Source organism: Lycium barbarum, chromosome 3 (genome assembly GCF_019175385.1).
Source record: "Lycium barbarum isolate Lr01 chromosome 3, ASM1917538v2, whole genome shotgun sequence".
Taxonomy (NCBI): Eukaryota; Viridiplantae; Streptophyta; class Magnoliopsida; order Solanales; family Solanaceae; genus Lycium; species Lycium barbarum.
In genome coordinates this window covers 132,721,012-132,744,332 of record NC_083339.1, presented here as the reverse complement: position 1 = coordinate 132,744,332, position 23,321 = coordinate 132,721,012, and the positions used below count along the sequence as shown (strand labels likewise).

The window sequence follows — 23,321 nt, the reverse complement described above, 5'->3', positions numbered from 1 at the left end:
AACAGGGAATGAAACCTATTCACATTTATCTTGCTTTGTGGAAATGCATTATTATTTGTAAATTAAAAGGAGGCCTAAATAGTTTTAGAAAAAAAATCTTGTAGTTTTCGAGCTACTCACATATTATAAAGACAAGCTGTCAAAGCTGTGTTAGTTCTCCCACCAGACTTATATTATATAATAGAAATGTGAGTGGGAGTAAGACACGCTTGTTGTTTTGAAGCTACTCACATATGATCAGTGTTGGTAGTACTTACTTTATTTTAACTGTTCTTTACCACCGTTTGAACTAAATGTGTAAAAACTACGTTTAAAACATGTGTCCAAACAATTTACAAGTACAGGTTTCCAAGAGTTGGTGGCTGGATTCAATTCTTTTATACACGACGCGTTCTAATTCATTTAAATCACCATTTGTTATAATTACTTATTTGATTCATTTGTTTAAAATAATACTGTTTTATTGCCTTTAAATTATTATTTAAAAAAAAAAAATAGGCATAAACGTAACCATCTCATGCACTAGACTGGGAGGATTATAGGTATTTGTGCCAGCTAAAATAAAATAACACAGCGGGGGAGGCAAAATCATTCTTTCTTTTCGACCAAGAGAAAAAGCTACACCTCTAAATTCTGATAATACAAATATAGTAATAGCAACTTACAAGAGAAAAAGCTCCATAAACATATGCATAGACATTCCTCTGTGGAGAAAATGGGCAACAATTTTAATGGTCTTCAAATTAATTACATCTCTCACAACGTCGCACTTACAGTTGCACCAAACACATTACTTTTTCCCAATACCATGTCCCCACACCCAGCCGTAGTCCAGCTCACCGTGTGACATTGGCCAACAAGTTCTCTCTTCTACCACGACAAAAGTTATCACCTAAACTGCACCACCAGATATCTCGCCAAACTAAGAAGAAGACTATCTGCTGAGGATGCTGCCCATCACAAGCTAAAAGACCTAAAACCACATTTTAGCCTCCCCATCAATCATAATTGGCATTTACTCGTGCAGGTCCACCTTGCCTACCATGGAAATTCCCACCTCCGCGCTTTGACTGAACCTGACCCCTCTCTCTGTATCTATTTTGATCAACATTGTGAGAACCATCAGCTAGCACTTCAAAATTACTTGATTTGCTATTATTGTATTGCCCAACTGGCTGGTACTCATAATGCATGTTGTTCCTCCGCCTTTCTCGCCCACTTGAGGTGTTGTGCTGCCGAGTATCTTTCCCTGAGGACAAATCTCCACTACATTCCTGGGTCTGGGCAGGTCGATTATTTTGGTTTACATTCCTCCTCAAACCTGAGTTGCTCCTCTCTTGCACAGCTTCAGCATTTTCAGCAGGAGCTGATCCAGCTTTGACAACAGGGCCTTGATTGGGGGAGTAGGGGCGCCCCCTTAATGAAGCAGGCTTTCTCTCTCTTCTTGGATCCAGATTTCGAACGTTTGGCACGTCTGAAACAATTTTCTCTTCAGGTGCTAATTGATCTGCTTTACCTGCACCTATATCACAGCTCTCCTCCTCACTGTGTAGGGGAACATTCACTTTATCGTGATGATAGTCCCTCTTATTACCCCGATCGCCTTCCCTAGTAACATTTTGGGCTCCAGTAGACACACCTGCCTGTTGATTATTAACTGCAACCATGTGGGACTTTGGTTGCCAATGGGGTGGTGGAGTACGATTGCCCATGCCACGGTTTTCCTTTGCTGCAACTCTTCTGTCCATCTGGTTTATTTCAGTAGCTCCTGACAGAGTGTGATTTTCCTGAGTCCCCGCACTGCTGTTTTTGTATTCATATCCAGAATTTCCTGTGCTTCTATGGCTCTTAGAAGGATAGCGTTTTCCTTTACCTGTCGTTCCCTCATCTTGTATACGTGGACCTTCAAAATCACCTCGCATGTTCCAACCATCTGATACATCGAACTCACCGGTTGATTCATATTTCATAGAATCTCCATCAGGCTTCAAAGATTGAGTGTGATCCAAGGACTTAAAATTCTTGTCTAAAGCCAATTCTGTTGAACCCCTTTGCCTCCACACTCCATGTGCTTTGCCTTGCTTATTATTATTGTGCTTTCCATCACCATCGCTAGACTCTATGGAAAAACTCTCAGTTGTAGATCCAGTAGGTGGGGAACATCCTGAGTTTTCAGGCCTAGATTCTGCCCTGCCAGTTGTCCCATCTGGACCAGGAGAAGGGCCTGACAACAACAGCGGCTGCTGACTACTACCATGCTGGGCAAGCTCTTTGGCCACCGGTTTTGGAACATATCTCTCCATTTCAGCCCTCTTGCTTTTTGAATTACTCTGCACCACATTATCACTCTTCAGAGGACCAATGGAACCAGATCCAGTTTTCTGACTTGCTTCAGCACCATCTTCTTCAGTTTTGCTTTGAGACCGCACAGGTGCCCACACAACCGAGTCACCTCCCTGAAACTTATCAGTATGCATATTAGAGTGCTGATTTCTCTGCGTCCTGCGAGGGTGCTGAGGTTTCCAGTGGTTAATTACTCGACCATGACCTTCACCAATTTGCACAGGAGAACTCTGGTCAGAAGGTTGCACAACATTATCACCACTTGCTGCCTGAACTGAGCTCACATCCAGAACCAACTGAGAAGAATTCAACTTCTGTTGTGCACGAACTTTAGCAGGATTATTATCATTTTGCACTGGTAATGGAGAAGCAGGGCCAGGCAGCACAGTATCAAGTTTCTGCTTGTTCTTGTTGGTCCTATTACCTTTCCTTCTCGGCTGCGAAGATGACTCAACCGCGACCTTGGCATTATTGACCATGTTTGATTCAGCATTTAAGCCAACCTCGTGAGCCTCAGCTGATGGGACATTATTAATAATTACATCATTAGGGCCCTTAGATACCTCAGTAATGCTAACAGGGACAGCTTTTTCATTCATATTCTTCGGTGTCATATTTGTCCTTTGCTTGTAGCTAGTACGCTTATGCTTGATGACACCCCCATCACTTGACTGACTAGTATCTTTTCCATGAGATGCAGAAACCCTATTGACATCCTGCTTAGGTTGAAAAGCCTGGGGTTGTGGGATGGCTATTTCTGATTGGACCATAATAGAAGTGCCGAATTCTAACTTAACAGGTGGATTAATATGCTCACTGCCTTTGTCAAGAATGCACTGACTAGCATCAATGACGTCACAGTGTGCTGCTAAAGTTGCATTGTGTGCTTGAGGTTTGACAGTAGACACCACTGTTTCAGGGGGTGATGAGCCTTGTTGATCTTGCTTGATAACATCAGGGGACAAGTCCTTTTCAGCCTTCTGTAACGGAGCATCACCTGACTGCATACGGCGATTCAATTCCTCTAATTTAGCAAGAGCTTTGGCTTTCTGTTGTTTGATTCGTTCTTCCTCTTCTTTCTGCAGCTGTAAGGCACGCTGCCTGGCTAACTCTTTCATCTTTGCGCGCTGATTGAAAACAAGTAGCATGCATTTAGATAAAAAGGAATTTTACAACTAAAGTCAAAGAGTAGAAGTAAGCATACTACCTGAGCCTGGGTATCTGCTGAATCATGCAAATCTGACAAAGATTCTTTTTCACCACTCACGCTTGTATCTGTTAGAGCTTGTCCAACAGCCTCAACTTGAGGACCTGACTCACACACATGAACATTAGAAGCAGGTTCTAAGCATGTTACAGATGATTCAGCAGTAATGGGCCTTTTTCTCCTACCATCATCTTGACTATTAAATCTGGGTTTACCAAGATGATCATTTCTGGTTTGCATACCATGAGATGGCCTCCTGCGAGGAAGATGTTTTTAGTAAAAGGGAAAACAGATCTATGAAGTATCAAGCACAATATAAAGAACCACCTTGACATGGCAGCTATTGGATGACCTCCCTTGTTCCCCGTGGTTCCAGAAGTATGAGTTCTTTCCAATGACATAGGACCACTTTTAGCTTCATTTATTGAATTGGTAACCTTAGAATTCAGTTCTGACTTATTCATATCCTCTTCTGACGAAACATACGGCGCTTCATAACGCCCATCAGATGCTCGGACCTTTGCATTTAGACCTTCAATCTTCTTCATCAAGGATGAATCTTTGGCAGTCACTGCAGGCGCTGAACCCTTTTCAGGAGCTGAGGAAGACGGAGGCACTCCACCAGAGGATTCAAACCCTGATTTCTTTGTCCAGCTGTCAACAGCTGCCTTTGTAGTATTTATACCTTCAAATGAGATTGCCTTGGTGGTATCTGAAGAATCACCTCCGCGATCATCATAGCTGGGCGGATAACTGTTCCCACTCCCTGTAGTCCTCCTTGAATACAATTCCTTCTCACTGTCGTGCTCACCTCCCCGCTCATGTTTCTGCAATGATCTCTGAAAGCGTCTATCATGATTTGGGCCATTAGTGGGCGTAGAATGTTCCCGAGTCTCTCCTTCCTCTCTTGCATCATGTTTTAAAATAACTTTATATGGTCCTTTAGCATCATCAGGATGAGCAGACTCCAGTCCCTCTGGCATTGCTTTGGTATTAGCACCATGGCCGCCGATCCTGGCGTGAGTATTGCTTGGATCAGTGTTTGGGCCTGAGTATCTATTATAGACTGGGGGACCAGGAGGCATGCCCATAAGAGGAATTTCCCGTTCATTGGAATTACAATAACCCATTGGCGGTCCATAATAGCCCTCAAAAGCCACTGGACCAGAGTAAAAACCAGGTCTAAATGGCATATTTGGACGAATATAAGCATCAGCCATCTGAGGTCTATATATATCTCCGCCTCGGGGGTGATGCCCTCTAGATCCAGGCCCCGGAGGAGGAACTGGCTGTGAATTTGCAATACCAGGAGGCGGCATCTGGGGTGGAAAGTAGGGGAATGGTTCAATCGGGAAACCACCGGGAGGAACTGGAGCTCCATAAGGTGGCCCCCCAGGTGGTCCTCTGTACCAAAGACCAGCTGGAGTATTCATAGGAGGACCACGCCATGCATCAAAATGTTGTGGTGGAACATTAGGACCGTGATACTGATGGGGATCCCCTTGCCATTTCTCCATGCCATGCTGAGGAGGATCCTCAGCACTTTGACCATCTCTTTTCCATGCATCAAATGCCCCACCCTTCACATCTGCATTCGTAGAATTACCCCACCATCATCAGAAAGCATATTCCACGAATACTCCATTGCAACTGAAAAGAGTACCAAATGAGAATAACTTGACAGAGTTTCAAACTAAATACACAAACCTGAGTGAGATGCAGTTGTCTTCTCTAGGGGCTGTACTATTTTGCCAGAAGCTGAGCTAGGACGGCTACGAGAACCATGATCTAGCAAAAGAACATGACCAAGCAATCAGTTACGAGAACAATCCCAACAAAACAATCAGCAAAGTTTCATTCCCGGGACAGCAACAGGATAAACACTGTTTAAAGTTTCTTTTTCATTTTTTTTTTTAGAAGGTAACAGTGTTTTAAAGTTTCTTTTTTTTTTTCCTTCTTTTTCTTCCTTTTTCTAATTTTTGGGTTTAGGGGAAGAGGGATTCTTGGAATTTAGGCATAGTTGTTGAAGGGGGTGAGGGGATTGAACAAAGGAAATAATTATAATGTTTTAACTGCATTTACAGCGTCCGTAGAAAGGAAATTTTTGAAGATTTAAACCGAACATGTCCCATTTCTAATAATTGCCAGTAAAATCATTAGTTCTAGACTCCACGTACACAAACTGCCACAAAAAATAGTAAAAGATGAAACGACGAAATATATTGGGGAGGACAAGTCATTTTAAAGAACCAAACAAATGATCCCAGAAAGCATTGTCTAACAATGACATGTACATTGAGCAGGCAGTATTTACACCACAGGGATGACAAAAGCTAATGCAGTTAACCAATAAAAGACAATTATGCAGGAGATTTAAAAGGCACCAGTAGTCACCTTGTGACTCGGTAGTCTTCCCAGAAGCATCTTTATCTGAACCAAGAGTTGGAAAATCCCCAGAACTCAAAGAAAAGCCTTCATTCTTAGATGACAGTACTCCCTGTATGTACAATTAAGCTCACAAATCAGCACAGTGACAGAGTTTATTTGAGAGAGAGAGAGAGGGATAGGGGCAGGGAGGGACGGAGCTAAGTTGCTCGGAATCGGGTGCGGGTATCCAATAAGGGTATGGATCCGAGTGTCGGATTCGGCAAAATCTAAATTTTGAGATTCGGAGGTGCGGATCCAGGTATGGATACGGGTGCGGAGATTCAGCTAAGAAAATTCAAAATTATAAAAATAGAGCTATAAAGAACACAACCCCTTAACTTCTTGGTTTCTCTCTGTTTGGCCTAAAACGTGAAGCAACGAATATGAGACAAAAGGACTATAATATGAAGGTATGCCATTTCCCATGATCTTTTTTTTTATGACATGGGAACCCACAGCCGCTACCCTTCGAGTGCGCATAGGGTAAACCCAGCTCCTGCATAATAGCTCGCAAACCACACGGGAGAGATAACCCGCACTAGGCAAGCCCCGTGCGACGAGCTCGACTCAGAAGGCAAATCCCTGCTATCGTAGGCAAGGGGTTTCAAACCTAATACCTCCATTATGAAAGCCCCATGCTCAACCAACTGAGCCACCCTTGCGGGTTGCCATTTCCCATGATCTTTCATCTTAAGAAATCAAAATCTCAATTTTCCCCCCAGATTTGTCCATGGACTCTGGTCGAAGTATGCGAGGTTGGTTGAAGACGTATCCCGCACCCGTCCCGTGTCGAGACGTGTGCGACATCAAAAACGAAGAGTCTGTGCAACTTAGGGAGACAAGGAGAGAGGGGGGGATACACTTTTAAGGAGCAGAAACTTTAAAGAGAAAACATAGGAAAAGGGATGAAGTCATTCCCAACCATGATAATGCCCTGTTGAGTGGGGTCCGGGGAGGGTAAAGTGTACGCAAACCTTACCCCTACCTTGGAGGGTAAGAGGTTATTTCTGATAGACCCTCGGCTCAAGGAGAGATAAAACATTTAGCTTCTAATGATAGCATTGTACAAAACAGCATAACACACAGGAATAAAATAGACAAAAAAGTGAGAAGAGAACATCGACAAATTTGTACACTATTGTAGAACGAGCTCTTCTTAAAACTACTACTCTTCCACAAGCGTGGTGATTTTCTTGTAGACCTTTCCCACCAACACCTTTAACTATTAGATTGCAAACTTAAAGTGAAAAAATCAAATGCGAAAAAAGAGTTAAACTCATTCCTCTTGCTCTTACTCTTAACACCCCAAAAAAAAAAACTACAGAGGAGGTACAATAGGCATAAAAGATATTTGGCAAAAGAATACCTAAAAGATATTATTCACATGGGAAAATCAAATAGCTACAAACTACGTACCAAACGCTCTGCAGTAGCTGTTGCTCCCCATGCTACTGGATGTTCAGAAACAGAATCAGCAAACCGTGAAAGTTGCGAGCTGCCAGGCCTTGTCTCTGCACTGCGTGGACGCGCCAATGTTGATGGTGCTTTGTTTGATGATAATGGCCCAGAAGCTGACGAAGGCCTAGAACTGGTACCCCATGCACTAGTGGTAGGTTCTTGTGTTCTATCACTACCAGCAGTTGAAGGTCTGCCACTCCCACCAGATGAGGGGCGGGACCTAAGATGACTTGGTGAACTCGTTCCACCGTCAGCATTTGGAGAGTGTGCTGAGGAACCCCATGGATTTGAGGTAGAGGAAGATGGACGGCTACCCCAGCTCAATGTACCCCTATGTCAAAAGAGGAGAGGGGTCTAGATCAAGTCAGCAAAGAAACAATGCAAAAGGAAATACCAGACAGCCCTCCGCAAGCCAAACCCAAGTAAGTTTTGCATAGAAGTGCCAAAACCATGGGTCGGCGGACACCAATATAAGGTGTTAAAAATAAAATAAGAATTAAAAAAGAACACAGGCACTCACTTGGGAACAATTTCAACATTTGGGTCCAAACCATGATTCTCTAACCTTCAAAAGATTTAAATACATACAACTTCAGAAACACCTATAGGTAGATCAAAAAACCAAAAGTTTAAATCAGCCAATATTTCATACCGCTGACTGGGTAAGTTCAATGGTTTTGGGACAGCCACTTTTCCAAGGACAGTCATGCCACCTCTTCTTGCAGAAACCCACCTATAACGATGGAATTAAAGAAAACCTTAAAGAAATGACACTATCACACCAGTAAAACGATGTCATCATACCGACTTCAATGTATGTAACACAATCTAAAAACAGCTAATCAACTTGATAACACCATAAATAGAGAGAAACTATGAGAAACACCAAAAGGTTAATTTGTCATAGAATCAAAGCAGAAATTTTAGAAACACTCTTCCTCGATCCCAAAAAAGGGTTCTACAATATATTCCTAAGCTTTAATGCCACACCATTGATTGAGTAATCAACACAACAATTCTTCAATACACTGAAAATGTCGCATTGGAGCTCATTGTTGGTTCTCACTTGGTCCTACTAAAGAAATCCACAAGTGCATCATAGTTTGCCTAAAAACAGGTAGAGTATTTAGACAATTTTAGCTAACAGCACTTTGAAACTTTTTGGGAGAAAAAAGCTTATGCAGAGGAATAAAGAGAATTATGCCTTTTAGAACGCAAAACTTAATTCGGAGATTCTGATCACGAAAGCCAGAATATGAGACCCTCCTCAAATTAGTTGGTCTACATTCCCTTTTATTTCAGACATAATAAAATTCAATAGTTTATCAAAAACCAATGCTAGCAGTACGCAACATTAAAGACGTTAAGTAACACAAGAAATTTTCTTCACAGTGTTTGGCCCTGGAAGTGACATATCTCCCACTTATAAACCACTTTAGACAATTGAACTACTCCATCAATTTATTTGATAGTATTTGACAAGGACGAAATTTAAGATGCTGATTTCAGTCGTATCTAAATCAGTGAGACATCAATGTTTGATGCATACATTCTTTTCTAGCCGGAGATAGAAAAAACTAGAAAGATATGGCCTTTCAATCAAGATTTTCCTTGCAAGCCGATTCCCCAGCTCCTACAAATCCTAATGTATAGAACGACTATATTGAGGAGTAAGGAAAGGGCTCCCATGACAATGAGGTCATTTTTGCATGGTCTTGGACTTGCTTTGATGAAGAGTAGGCTTGTTGTTATATATTACATTAGTGATTGTGTAAAAGAATCTTAAAGTATTATTGAAAAGTTATTTCATACTGAAACATTATATCAAACTTAAGGATTTTAATGAATTGAAAGCTGTATAACAATGGGATCATGCCAATCATCTTGGAACGTCGCAAAATGAAAGAGTATCATATGAAGGAATATTGGTTACTGCTTTAGTCTAATTTTGTCCAAAATCTGCATAATAGACGAAGAGCACCAGAGAGAATAAAATGACAAAACAGTTTTGGCCTCATAATGGTATTTTAATGGGTTTTTTTTTAAAAAAACAAAATAATAGAGCGAGGCATGTACTTAACGAGTAAAGGAGAACAAAGCTCAAATAAAACAACATAAAGGGCATTTATGCAAAATAAAAATGTTAACGTAAAAAAGGATCTCTTCTTACCTTCTCTCCCCTGCCAACATATTCGAAGTCATTATCCAAATATTGATTTACGGTCATCCAAACAGCTTCACAAATAGCCTAATTCAGCAAGAATCTGGAAATGATTTGCAACAACACCTCTTCCCATTAACAAGTCATCAAATTAATAGAACTGATACCAAAGCATTTTCAAGATGAAACGTTACACCAGAACATCCAGCCACACAAATTATCTACTTCATGGAATAAAATTTACATATAATAAGACTTGGCCGATGCTAAGATCAATTGGATTGAGGAAGTGGATAACCAAAATAAGATATAGCATGCTTGGCCAAGCTTCCAAAATCAGCTTAATTTGGAAAGCGTTTTTCGAAATTGGAAAGTAGCAACATATTTTAGGCTAATCAATTTAAAAAACACATTTAGAGCATCAATCTGTGCTTGGCCAAGCTACCGGAAAGTGCTTCTGCAAAGAAGCTACTTTTTCAGCTTCTCAAAAACATTTTCTGCTACTACTCAAAAGCACTTACTTTTTTCTTAAAAACTTGACCAAACACTTCAACTCTCTAAAATAAGCACTTTTGGTTCCCAGAAGCTTGGCCAAACAGGCTAATAGACAGTTCCACTCTTTCACTTTCTCTGGGGAGAACTTTTATAAACCATACACTAATGTCTCATGTACAAGGGTGGTCAAAACAAGAAAGGAAACTGAAACACACATAAATCCAGACATGACAAGTGATGCATTCTGATTTGTGTGTACACGAGATCAAAGTGAGATATTTTTATATGTTGTTCATCATCTTTTCTTTTTAAGTTCAATACCACAAAATTAGCTAGTTATTACCCCCTCCGACGGTGTTTGGATGCACACGGAGTTTAAGGATTTAAAGAACACTTGCGACATGTAAACCAAATGTAATCATTGTAAAATGCCGAAAGATGACTGAAAGGACTGTTTTACCTCATAACCAATAGACCCCAAAAAACATTAACCTCACTAATAATTGCTTTAAGTTTGGAGATTAAGACAACTAAACTCTATGTCATCAGCTATAAATTCTTTTCAGAATACTTAAAGGTATTTGCACATTCACAGGTAACAAACTAATTTAGGTCAATAGTGAACTAGATAAGAGAAAAAGTCATTTTTAATAAGTTAACTAGATAAGAGAAAAAGTAACCAAAAGTAATGCCTTTTTAAGCATTAACAACCGTATCAACCCAGTGGACACATTTAAAATTATTTTACTATTTTCTAGCACAACTCAATGGCTATCATTTTTTAAGTAAAAAATAGGTGAATATATACATACATTCAGTTATAAAAACCAGGTAATGGTTTTGGTCCTTAACCAAGCTTCAAGGCATACGTCCCTCTGTTTCCACAACTAACTTCAACATCTTACAGCAAAATATGTAAAAGAAACAACACAGGAGGATATAGGAAATTGATCCAGCGCATTTTTATCTCTATTCAATTTTGCTTTAGATTTTTTTTCCAAGATAATTCCTTTTCAGCAATATATATATAACAGAGTTTATTTGAGGCAATGGAACAACTAGATGATTGGCTTCACTAGCAAAGTGTCTGAACTACCGGAGTAGAGTTTACCCTGTGCGCACCCGAAGGGTAGCGGCTGCGGGTTCCCATGTCATCAAAAAAAAAAAAGTGTCCGAACTTCTCTCAACTAGATGATTGGCTTCACTAGAAAAGTGTCTGAACTTCTCTCTACTAGATGATTGGCTTCCCTACTAACCAGCTTAATACATCAAAGTGTTGTTTAGAGTATGCCGCCTTCAATTTCAAATATATCGACAAAATCAAAGAAACTCCAAGCAAGTGAAGTGTACAAAATCATTAACATCACATTTAGAAAGTTTTGAGGTATATAATACAGCTTTAACTTGAGATACTCTGAACATACACGTGAAGAACTAACTGCATACTAGCAAAAAAACCAGAAACTCTGAAGCACGTGACAAATTTAACTAGATTAACCGCAAATCCCATTAAACTTAACTCTATCTTGAACTGTATATCTTTTCTTCCCTTTTTCCCCTTTGACGAAAAGATAAACAAACTAGGTCTCTTTTCCCCATAACAACCAAAATAACAAGGAACGAAACAAAACCCTTTCTAGTGAGAACACGGCCAAGCTACGATCAGAAATCTCCACATAAGCATGATTTTACATGTAAAGCCTTGCACATTACACTAACTATGAAGGAGGAGAAACAGTGCTTCATCTATTATCTCATTATACAAGGAATACAATCCTCTGTTTTTCCTTGAGCCGAGAGTATATCGGAAACAGCCTCTCTACCTTCAAGGTAGGAGTAAGGTCCGACATACACTCTACCCTCCCCAGACCCCACGCGGGATATGTTGTTTTACAAAGAATACAATCCTCTCATTGCAGAAAGCATAATACTTTACTGAGCAATAATGTTACTACAGTGTAATTAGAAACCCCATCAAATTCCTACCCACAACCTTTTTTTGCAATTGAAGCTCCAAAGATGATTTTTTTTTTTGAGGTAACAGTATTAATTTACACATCCAAACATAAAAGACTGCTCCATTACCCACAACAATATCACCTTAAACAAAAAAAAACGCCACAATTTCTAAAAGCCAAACCTTTATTTCCACAAAACTCACCAACAAAGTTTAAGTGCAATTATAGCTCAAGACTTAATCTTTTCCCCGTCTACAGGGCGCACTAAAGCGTACCAAGGAAAGACATAGTGTAAATAGCCATATTTCCTAACCCTAGAAATTCAAAAACGTTCTTAATTTCTATAAAAATCGGGAAATTCAAGATAAATGCCGAAAGAATCAGAATTTGTCTAATAAAGACACGGATAGAGCTTACCAAAAAATAAAAGAAGAAATATAGAATTGAATCGGATCTACGATCTGCAACACGTAAAATATAAGTGTGTGTAGTATAGAAAATATAGAAGCGATGGTGAGTGTGTGTGTGTGAATTTGTTAATAATTTTTTTTTTTTAGATTAATTTTGGATTACAAAGGGGAAAGAGATCGAAGAAGAGAGGAGAGGGAGAAAGTGGAGAATAAGGAAGAAAGGGAATGAATGAAATATTAGATTGAAAACCCAACAAAGGCGAAGGGAGGAGTGAACTCTTTATTTAATCAAACGGAAGAGGGTCAAAAATACAAAAATATCCCAAAATAATCCGATTCCGCTCCATTTAAATCCGACTCAATTAAATAAAAAACTCATATGGATTATCTGCTCGTATACCTAGTGACTCCAGATGTAAGGCTATGAAATAAAATCGAATTATTATGGAAATTTGGAAATTTTCATTAAGATAGAAGTATATTTATAAAATTTAATGACGGAATAGATATTTTTTATTTAAATTTGCAATGGAGGATTTTTGAACCCTTTCCCTAAAGTAGAGGGACATTTTTGTCCCTTTTCCCTTAAGTAAACTAACACACGGGTGGGGGTACACTGTTAATTTTCGGATTCACGTTAACTTCTTCATCTGGTTTTTACTAGTATAAAACTTTTTTATTATTACGTCACTCTCACTCTCACCTCTAGCGCGTGATTCTTGCTTGACAAATGGAGGATAGAGTAAAAAGTAAGTTTTTCTTTTCTCCAGATATTTTCATCTCTCTCAAGTCTCAACTAATAAATCTGGTGATTTGCTACTTAAAAAGAAAACTTATAGTACCTGCTTATTTCATTTCATGTGAACTTATTTTAGATTTGTCATCAAATTTAAGAAGAAAAGACTGTTTTTCTTAAAATATTTATGTGATTATAAAATGATGTCATTAAAAATGTTGATTTATTTTCAAATATAAAAATGTGTCCTTTTTTTTGGGGTAAAAAGCAAATAGTATTATGTACCATGTAAAATGAAATGGTAGAAATATGATAAGGATTTACTCGCATCGAATGTTTACACTAAATCAATATATGTAAGCGTATTTGCATGTATACTTTTAGCACATAATCATGATTAATTTAATTTATATATTTACTTTATTTAATCAATTAATCATAGTAAGTTGAATTAATATGATTTAAAAATCATGTGCGAGCTAGTATTTACACTTATGTTATCGTATGAGGTCAAATCCACGCTTAGCATGTGGACCAATTGGAACCCAACACGTAGAGGTTTTAGCTCGATCAAGTCCGGACATACGATGGCCTTGTCGGTCATGATCCGAGAACATCCTCAACAAACGTTCCTGGAATACCTAGGATCGGTGTTATCTCAATGTAAGATGGACTATTCCACGACCTGACGACTAGTAGTACCGTTTCTATAGAATCATTTCTCCTCGGTCACAACTCACTTTTCAGCTTGAGCACGCTCACAATGACTCTCAGTCTACGTCAATCAACCTCGAGCCCAACGCCTATACTAAAACATTGCTTGATAGGACTTCTGCTTTGTCGGATTGCACATTTACATCGTTGAAAAAGTTTTGGGGAAAGACCATGCATGCCCCCCTCCAAACCAAAATAATTACCCGCTGATACCCCCATTACTATCATACCACCAGAAAAAATAAAAAGTATTTACCCAAGATGCCCCTCATTTATGATACCAACATGGTATATAAATATACTGAGATGGTATTTTGGAAGATGCTCTAGTCCTTCTCTTAGTCCTCCGTGATACCGTCATGGTATATAATATACTGAGATAGTATCATCGAAGATGCTTCAGTCCTTCTTTTAGTCCTTCATAATACCATTATGACATATAAATATACTGAGATGGTATTAGGGATTATCATGTTCATTTATTCAAAAAGACACACTTTTCTCGAAAAAAGCCTCTATGATACCATCGTCTCATATACATATATCATGATGGTATCATGAAGGACTGCTCTAGTCCTTCAATGGGACACTCCTCAGGACCATGGTATCATCATGGTATATAAATATACTGAGATTGTATCATGGAGGATTGTTTCAATCCTTCTCTCAGTCCTCCATGATACCATCGTGATATATAAATATACTGCGATGGTATCACGGAGGAAGGGGTTTGGCCGAGGGGTATATAAGGTAAATATTTCTAACCGGTGGGAATAGAACCGAAATTACTTTAAAAGGGGCATAGGGCGGGTAAATATTTTATAGGGATAACTACATGGCATAACTAACTCTATTACATATTTAGATTTAGTAGTTATAGTTTAGATTAATTACATCTCATAGCTAAAAGTAATATATTAAATACAACTAATAGCTACATATATATTTAAAGTAGAATACTGATCATCACATTATTCACTGCCAACCCAACCCTCCTAGCTATCTCTCTCCCCTCTTCCCCCCATTGCTTCGACGAGAAGCTCTAGCTCCGGCGAACCGGAGCAGCCGTGCCCCTTCACCACCACACCACCACCATTGCCAGCCCCAACCCCTTCCTCTTTTTCTTTTCTTCTCTGGCGTCTTCTTTTCCGGCTTCTGTCATGACCACCGCTGCAGAAGCTAACATTCTCCGCCGTCGAAAAAGCTTAGCTAGCGTCCTCCGCCGCAGGTCATCTTCTCCGGCTCAGATTTGGTCGTTTTTCGGCTGGCGTCTTCTTCTCCGGCTTCTTCTTCTCAGATATGACCAAAATCTGATCGGAAAATACACAAATCTGATCGGACTTTTTCAGATCTGAACGGAAGTGTTTTTTCCAGATCTGTGTATACATACAGTATATATAATTTCTTTCTCGTATTTCGAAGAAGATCTTTTTGTATGCAAATGAATACAGTGAATTTGAAGTGTATACAATGAATTTTATTTCTTATATTCAGTATTTGAGTGTATTTGTTAATTTTTTAAGTGAAAATTTCAGTGTTTGGGGGTGTATTTTGAAGGATTTTTTTTTTGTATACATCCGATTTTAAATATAATAAAGTGAATACAGCGTAAAAGTAGCTACAATAAATACAGTTGAGTTTAATACATTTGACTTGAATACAACTTAGTTGAATACATCTGACTTGAATACAGCGAAATCTAACTTAGCCGAATTTTGAATACTATATACCGTAGCTACGAAATGTAATTAGCTAAAGTATAGCTATGCCTAAAAAAATCCTCAAAATATAGTCATTTATGTAAATTGCCCTATTTTATATTTTAGGGATACTCAGTAATGTTTTCCCAAAAGTCTTAGCTCTCGTCCCATAAGTATAGCTTCCGAGTCCGGAGCCAAAATGACATATTTTTGCAGCCATTAGCCCAAAACAGGCTGCCTTTTTTTTTATACCACAATGGGTATTTCGTTGGATAACCAACGAAATACCCAACAACACTGTTCCTGTGCCTCACTGATTGTAGCGAAATGCAACAATTTTTTTTTTTTTTTATATTTCGTGAATTTGAACGAAACTGATTTAATTTTTTTTTTATTTTGCATTTCGTGAATTAATTCATGAAATATAACTGACTTTTTTTTTTTGTATTTCGTGAATAAAAAAACGAAATATGGAAAATATAATTTTTTTTATTTCATCTAAAAACGAAATTGGAAAATATATATGATTTTTTTTTTATTTCGTTCATCTAAAAACGAAATTGGAATATATATATATATATAATTTTTTTTTTGCATTTCGTTGGTAGATCGGATAAAATATTTTTTTTTTATTTCGTTGATATACCAACGAAATAAGAAATTATAATTTTTTTTTTTGCATTTCGTGTATTAGAAAACGAAATAGGATTTTTTTTTTTTGTATTTTTGTATTTCGTTTATATAAAAAAATAGGAAAATAATTTTATTTTCATTTCGTTTATATAAAAACGAAATAGGAATATATATATTTTATTTCATTCATATACCAATGAAATAGGATGAATATATATATATATATATATATATATATATATATATATATATATATATATTGTATTTCGTTAAACATTTCGTTGGTATATAAACGAAAAAAAAAATATTTTACTATTTCGTTTTTATATAAATGAAATACAAAAAATATATATATATATTCATCCTATTTCATTGGTATATGAATGAAATAAAATATATATATTCCTATTTCGTTTTTATATAAACGAAATGAAAATAAAATTATTTTCTTATTTTTTTATATAAACGAAATACAAAAATACAAAAAAAATAAATTATAATTTCCTATTTCGTTGGTATATCAACGAAATAAAAAAAAAAAATTATCCGATCTACCAACGAAATGCAAAAAAATATTTATATATATATATAAAAAAATTCGTTTTTAGATGAACGAAATAAAAAAAAATCATATATATTTTCCAATTTCGTTTTTAGATGAAATAAAAAAAAATTATATTTTTCATATTTCGTTTTTTTATTCACGAAATAAAAAAAAAAAGTCAGTAATTCACGAAATGCAAAAAAAAAAAACAATTATATTTCGTGAATTAATTCACGAAATACAAAAAAAAAAAAAAAAACTGTTTCGTTCAAATTCACGAAATATAAAAAAAAAAAAAAAAAATTTGTTGCATTTCGCTACACTTGTAGCGAAATGCAAGTTATCAGTGAGGCACAGGAACAGTGTTGTTGGGTATTTCGTTGGTTATCCAACGAAATACCCATTGTTGTATAAAAAAAAAAGGCAGCCTATTTTGGGCTAATGGCTGCAAAAATATGTCATTTTGGCTTCGGACTCTATAGCTTCCCCAGGAAGGAAAAGCAATTCTCTTGTAGCAAACACCCTTGTTGAGTTCAGACATATTACTACGAACATTCCATGCACTTCTTACTCTTGTTCTTCACTTTATGTCATTTAGATCCTTGCTCTTACTTATATTATGGTTTAGCTACAAGAAGATGATTTGATCGATTACGATATACTTGTCTTTGACCCAACTTTAATTGTTTTCCCGAGTCACAAATTTAGCGGTAAACACTTAGGGTCGTTTGGCAGGAGAGATAAGTTATTCCATGTAGATGGGATTGGATGGGATAAGATGGGATAACTAATCCCACCCTCTATGTGGGATAACTTATCCCACCTCTTATCCCATGTAGATGGGATTGGATCCCACCCAATCCATCCTACCAAACGACCCCTTATAGTTTGTCTGGATAGTTGTTATTGTATTGTAAGTTATTGACACTTTAAAATATAATATTTATTTTGATTGTTTTAAATTTTATTATATACCATACTCGTCAAATTTGTTACTATTATGTATCAATGAAAATTGTCATATCATGCAACGATCGATTTGGTATGATTGCGTCGTTGCCTTTCGTTTTATCTCATATTGTCCTTATTATTTAATAATCTTATTTTATCTTTATCTAACCTTCTATATAAACTTTATCGTGCACTCTATTTATTCTTTGCAATATTGTATACTTATTCTTCACATTATTGATGCATGGCATTATGAAGCGACAAAAAATAATACAATCCATTCGAGCATTATTTTCATCAATGCGCAATACAATATGAAACAATACGTAACAACCATCTAAAACATAATGTTAGTGAGTTATAGGATACTTTTATGATTTTAAAACCTATTTTTCACCATTTAACTAATAATACTATTCTATAAAATTTCATGAACTTCAGTTATTGAAATGTTTAACCATTGATGCAGTTCGTCATTTTATCAAACTGGCTTATCAATTATTGTTTACACTATTAGAAAATAAGGAACCAATGAGTGACAAAAATTTGTAGGTAAATAACAAAAAATCTATACTAATCTCATTTAGCTACGGATTAGTGACAGATTATAAAAAAAATTCAATTAGCTAGGAGCTATTTAGCGACGGAATTCCGTAACTAATTTCATGTTTTATGCCACTTTTATATTTAACTGTAGGGAAAATGTCTAAAATTAACGTTATTTGAAAATTAACGATGACAATTTTAAATACAACTTGAAGTTAGTTGTATTTGAAATTTAAAAAACACCAAAAAAATTTATTTTCACTTTTTTTTCATTTTTTATACATTTAAACAATTAAATATTTTTTACAAAAACTATAACCAAACACAACTCTATTTTCAACTCCAATTCAAAAATACCAAATAAAGTGAAAAATATTTTGTTTTCATGGCCAAGCGCCTACTAAAACTTAAGCCAATCGACCGGACACGTGTTTCATTCCCCCTTTCTACCTTATTATTCCTCTTCTTCGGTCATTGCCCCATACCTGTAAGGCCCCACACCCCTTAAAACTTCTCTTTATTCCAAACTAAAACACGGGCCGAGAGGGGAAACAGCGGGAATATGCTGGTTTATGGAATTCGAGCAGTAAAATTTGAATTGTGGAAACTAAGATCCACATGATTTTGAGCCTGTTTGGATGGACTTGTGCCTATAAGCTGCAAACAGCTTATAAGTTAAAAAAAATAAGTTGAGGTAGTCTAACTACCTCAACTTATTTTTTAACTACCTCAATTTTTTTTTTTTAGCTTATAAGCTGAAAACTGCTTTACATAAGTTAAGTCAAATGGGCTCAATTATTTTTTTGAGCTTATTTTAAGCACAAAATGACTTTAAGCTGGCCAGCCAAACACTCAAAAAAGCTGAAAACAGCTTATAAGCAACTTATAAGCCAATCCAAACAGACTCTTTAATAAAGGTGAATATTGAGATTCTTTTTTCAAACTATAAGAATGACTTTTAATATTTTGGTGAAACATGTTGGATTTAATCTCTAATGATATTATCACAATTTTTTCCGAACAAACACTTGGTCTTTTTTAAAAGGCACAACGTTTTTCTCAAACAGACATCACAAAAATTCAGATCGCACCTTTTCAAATCTCACTCATTCGTGCCTGAGGCAATGCCTCAGTTTGTCTTCAAGTTCGATGAATTTGTTGGCATTTGAAGTACCGCTACTCCAACCAAAGGGATATTGGTTCTATCCTGGAGGAAGTAAACCAACACCTCAGATACTGTGAGACACAATAAATTTTATGGGATTGGATATTTAATGAAAGTTTCTGTTTTTCTCATTTAATTGATTTCCAGTTTATTCCACATATTCTGGTTTACTATTTTGAAAACAGATTAGCAGGAGTAACAATTAACACCGTAAAGTTAACTGCCATACAAGAAACACGCATGGTTATGCCATAGTTTGGAATTACAGTACATGAGCATGATAATATGTCCTCCATGCTGTTTTATGAGTTCAGTATATGTACATAAGAAGCAACCGCTCATGCCTCTCTAGTATCTATAATGGGAGATACACAACAACGATCCAAGAAGCTTCAATTTCGCACTCAAAATCAGTATGCAGCAACCAGATTGGATTTGCAACCACTTGCTCTAGATCCAGCGACATCCACCCACACTTCATTGACACGTCCAAAGATCCGGAAGGGAGAATTATACTGCGCTATAGAGTAAGCATATTCACTTGTAGAAGCAGTAGAATTTGCCCATGGAGATCTACTCAAACTCAGAGCCAGTTTTTCAGCTTCTTTAACAATGTTGCTATCTCTTGCAAATCCAGAAAACTTCCTTACAGCAATGCAATGACTAGTCCATGGATCAGGTTGAACGTTAAGCTCTGGAAGTGGAAGAGGTGGATCAGCTTGGAACTTATCAGGCAAATAGAATCTAACAAAGTATGCTGATGAGTGAAGAGGACCCGCTCCTGGGACTATGCTCGTCAAAACTGGCTTTGTCATATAGATACGAGAAGAGTTCAAATTTGCACCTTGGATGAACTGGAACAATCTGTACGACAATGACCGATCACATAAGAAATTCAAATGTAAGCTTTCAATTTATCTACACATGAACTCCGCTTATAGCAGAGCCAGTCCTAAACTCAGATAAAGTAGGGTAGCCGCAGTAGGTCGTTGGACAACATAAAAATAGTGAAATTATGATTAGATCCTCTGAATGCTGCATTTGTTGAGACGTATTTACCTAGACACATACTACCTTAAATAGAACAGAAATGATATTTATATGGCTGATCCGAACCAATTGAGACTGAGCCATAGCTGATTGATTTATATATAAGAGTTAAGACAAAGACCTGGCAAGTTTCTTGTGCATTGGTCTATTCAACTGTAATTGTTCGTATGCAACCAAAACTGAGTTATGTTTACTAGAAGAACATCTCCGAATCTTCATACACCATTAGTAGAGCCACAAACCTACCTCTGCTAGCATTTACTAGAAGCCTATGGCTATATATATGGTAAGTCGGGAGCAGCTTTTGTTCATAAAACAACTGGTTCAGAGTGATACATCTGATAAACAGTGTTTTATAAAGACCAACCATCTAGAGTCGCCACGAAAGACCTCTATGATTCAAGTCCCAGACTCATATAAAACTATATGACTTGACAGACCCTTGCTAAATCTCCAACTGTCAAAGCTACTACTTCATTATTGTTATATATAAGATTGAATAGCTGTGGCAGCTCGATTGGTTCAAGAAACAGAGGGAAGAGTGTAGCACATATTTGACAGTGTGTTTAGAAAAGAATCTTTTTTTATAAGGATGTTTAGAACAGAAGCTCAGAGTCAAATCAACATTAAACGACTTTAGTAGTCTATAAAGTTGCTTAATCCACGAAAAAATCTTTCCTGTACCTCTTATACTAAATTTTTCAGCATATCATACCTAAGCTTGACTTTCTTTTTGTTTGACAACCGTGGTGACCAGACCAGCTTGTGTACCCCTAAACTAATTCCATGAGATACCTACCTCCCACCAATACAGATTCCGAGCAACTCTATCCACCAAGGACTGGAGCCTCCGACAGATAGGAAGAAATCCATAGTATTTTTGCCTTCGCTGTGATTTGAACCTAAGACCTCATGGTCTTTGACCCACTTCATTTTGATCATTAGGTCACGCCCTTGAGTGCTAGACCCAAGGGCGTATTGAATGTAGTAATTATGGGTTCGACATAGTAAAGTTGGCTCAAACCCTGTAATTGTTCTACAAAATTATTTAATATGTAAGCATAATCTATTCCGAACCCAGTAAGCATAAAGAATTGTGATTCAAATTGTGATTCAGAATCCATAAACTAAAAATTCTAACTCCACCTCTGGACCCAGAGACCTAAACTTGATATTGACAGAAAAACGTGTTCTTGATTAGGTATTCCCGTTTTGTACATGCAAAGCCCACATAAATTGTTGTTTCTCCAATTGATACTTACAAACTTCTACGGAGCTTATTTATTATAACAGCAAATCCATAAGAAAAATTAGGGTAATTACTTAAGAAAAAGAGATCAAATTGGGAATCATACAAGAGAATAAAAGGGAAAAACTGTCAATCACCCATAATAAATTAAGCTCGAAGCAAAAGAGAAGCTGCAAAAAAACCCCATCAACTCCTTTGAAAATCCAAGAATAGATATCCTAATAGCTAACCCAGTAATTGTAACCAGAAAAAAAAAATACCCATTTAATGATTAAAGGGTACCTGTGAAAACCATTTTTGGTGGCTTTCTCAAAGGAGATTTCATTGACGGGTGCAGTCATCCATACTGATTCCCTGTAATGTCTGATTTCAAAATCTGATTCTGAATGCACTACTTTGTACTGTGGTGATTCGATTGCTTTGCACAATTTTGTCCAACACGCAATACTTATCGCTAAAAGGATTATTAAAGCATTCTTCAACCTTGACTTTGCCATTTCCTCACCACACAGCTTTCTTTCCCTTCAACACTGATAATTTATCGCTTGTTTGCTTCTTTCGAGGAAATTTCACTAAAGGCCCTTAATTATTGGCTTGTTGGCTTGTATCTTGATGCACTTTGCTCCTTGAAAATTGAAATGACCGTTTCTGGACAAGTTTTTTTTTTATTTTTATTTTTTATTTTTTTTATTATGATTCTTACACATAGTTTTACCGCACTGTACTGAATTATTTGGATGAATACAATATTTGGATAGACTGTATTGTTTCCCTTCGTTTCATGATGTCATGTACCAACAACTTAAACCTTACAATATTACAAGAAAAAAAAAACATGGTACACAATAGATTTATTAATAAGAAAAGTAGGATAGGTGATAAATTATATAAGCAAAAAATGAGTAACGACATGATGACACTAAATCGATCTTTACATAAAATAACACTTTTAATCGTTACCTAAAAACAAATTTAACATGACGATATAATAAAATTTACGTAACAATCAAAACATAATATTGTATTTAAAGTAACAATACGATACAAAATAACACCCATCTAAACAAGCTGAAAGACCATAAAGATGATTTCACTACCGTGTGTTTAGGTTTTTTATGTATGAAAATAAGGGAAATGAAGATTGAAATTCTGCATGAGGCAACTTGACATACAACATTATCAACGTTTTGTTTCATAAAGGACAGCACCATTTCTAGTTGGCCTTTAGAGGAAAGATGAGACTTTAATTCGAGATTCCTTTTTCATCACAAATGAGCTGTATTGGCTATTTTCTCAAACTTTATGCTGATGTGACATTTGAAGTTTCTGTGAAGAACTAGAGAATTTGGAATCAAGCCAAAGCTCATGGAGTAAAAACGATGGAGTAAGTGAGAATAATTTTGCTTAGTTGCAAATGATACACACAAGTACCTTGCCCTATGTCACTGAGTGATCTTTTACCCTTATAGTGACCGAGATATTCGGTGTTTACAAACTTCCAAACTCAGTGGATAATGGACTCGCCTCTAGCCTTCTCAACTTCAATAGCAAACTTGGTTCATAACAGGATTCAA

The 23,321-nt window shown here is 36.8% G+C and overlaps 2 protein-coding genes across 3 annotated transcripts; both read right to left on the bottom strand.

Annotated features, from left to right (window-relative positions):
* Positions 1-578: 578 nt before the first annotated feature.
* LOC132632630 (protein MODIFIER OF SNC1 1) lies at positions 579-12,722 on the bottom strand. Of its 2 annotated transcripts, XM_060348628.1 has the most exons (11): positions 12,467-12,722; positions 9,606-9,699; positions 8,088-8,168; positions 7,956-8,000; positions 7,394-7,766; positions 5,945-6,047; positions 5,258-5,338; positions 3,878-5,138; positions 3,736-3,806; positions 3,551-3,654; positions 579-3,470 (listed from the first exon to the last, which is right to left on the bottom strand). In XM_060348628.1, exons 2-11 carry the CDS (start codon positions 9,635-9,637, stop codon positions 999-1,001), a joined length of 4,623 nt encoding a protein of 1,540 aa, XP_060204611.1. In that variant the 5' UTR covers positions 9,638-9,699; positions 12,467-12,722; the 3' UTR covers positions 579-998. The 2 variants fall into 2 exon arrangements, with proteins under 2 accessions (XP_060204611.1, XP_060204610.1); XM_060348627.1 differs by having other exon boundaries at positions 3,551-3,806.
* Positions 12,723-19,650: 6,928 nt separating this feature from the next.
* On the bottom strand, positions 19,651-22,383 carry LOC132632628 (uncharacterized). Its single transcript, XM_060348626.1, has 2 exons — positions 22,030-22,383; positions 19,651-20,312 (listed from the first exon to the last, which is right to left on the bottom strand). Exons 1-2 carry the CDS (start codon positions 22,242-22,244, stop codon positions 19,859-19,861), a joined length of 669 nt encoding a protein of 222 aa, XP_060204609.1. The 5' UTR covers positions 22,245-22,383; the 3' UTR covers positions 19,651-19,858.
* Positions 22,384-23,321: the final 938 nt, after the last annotated feature.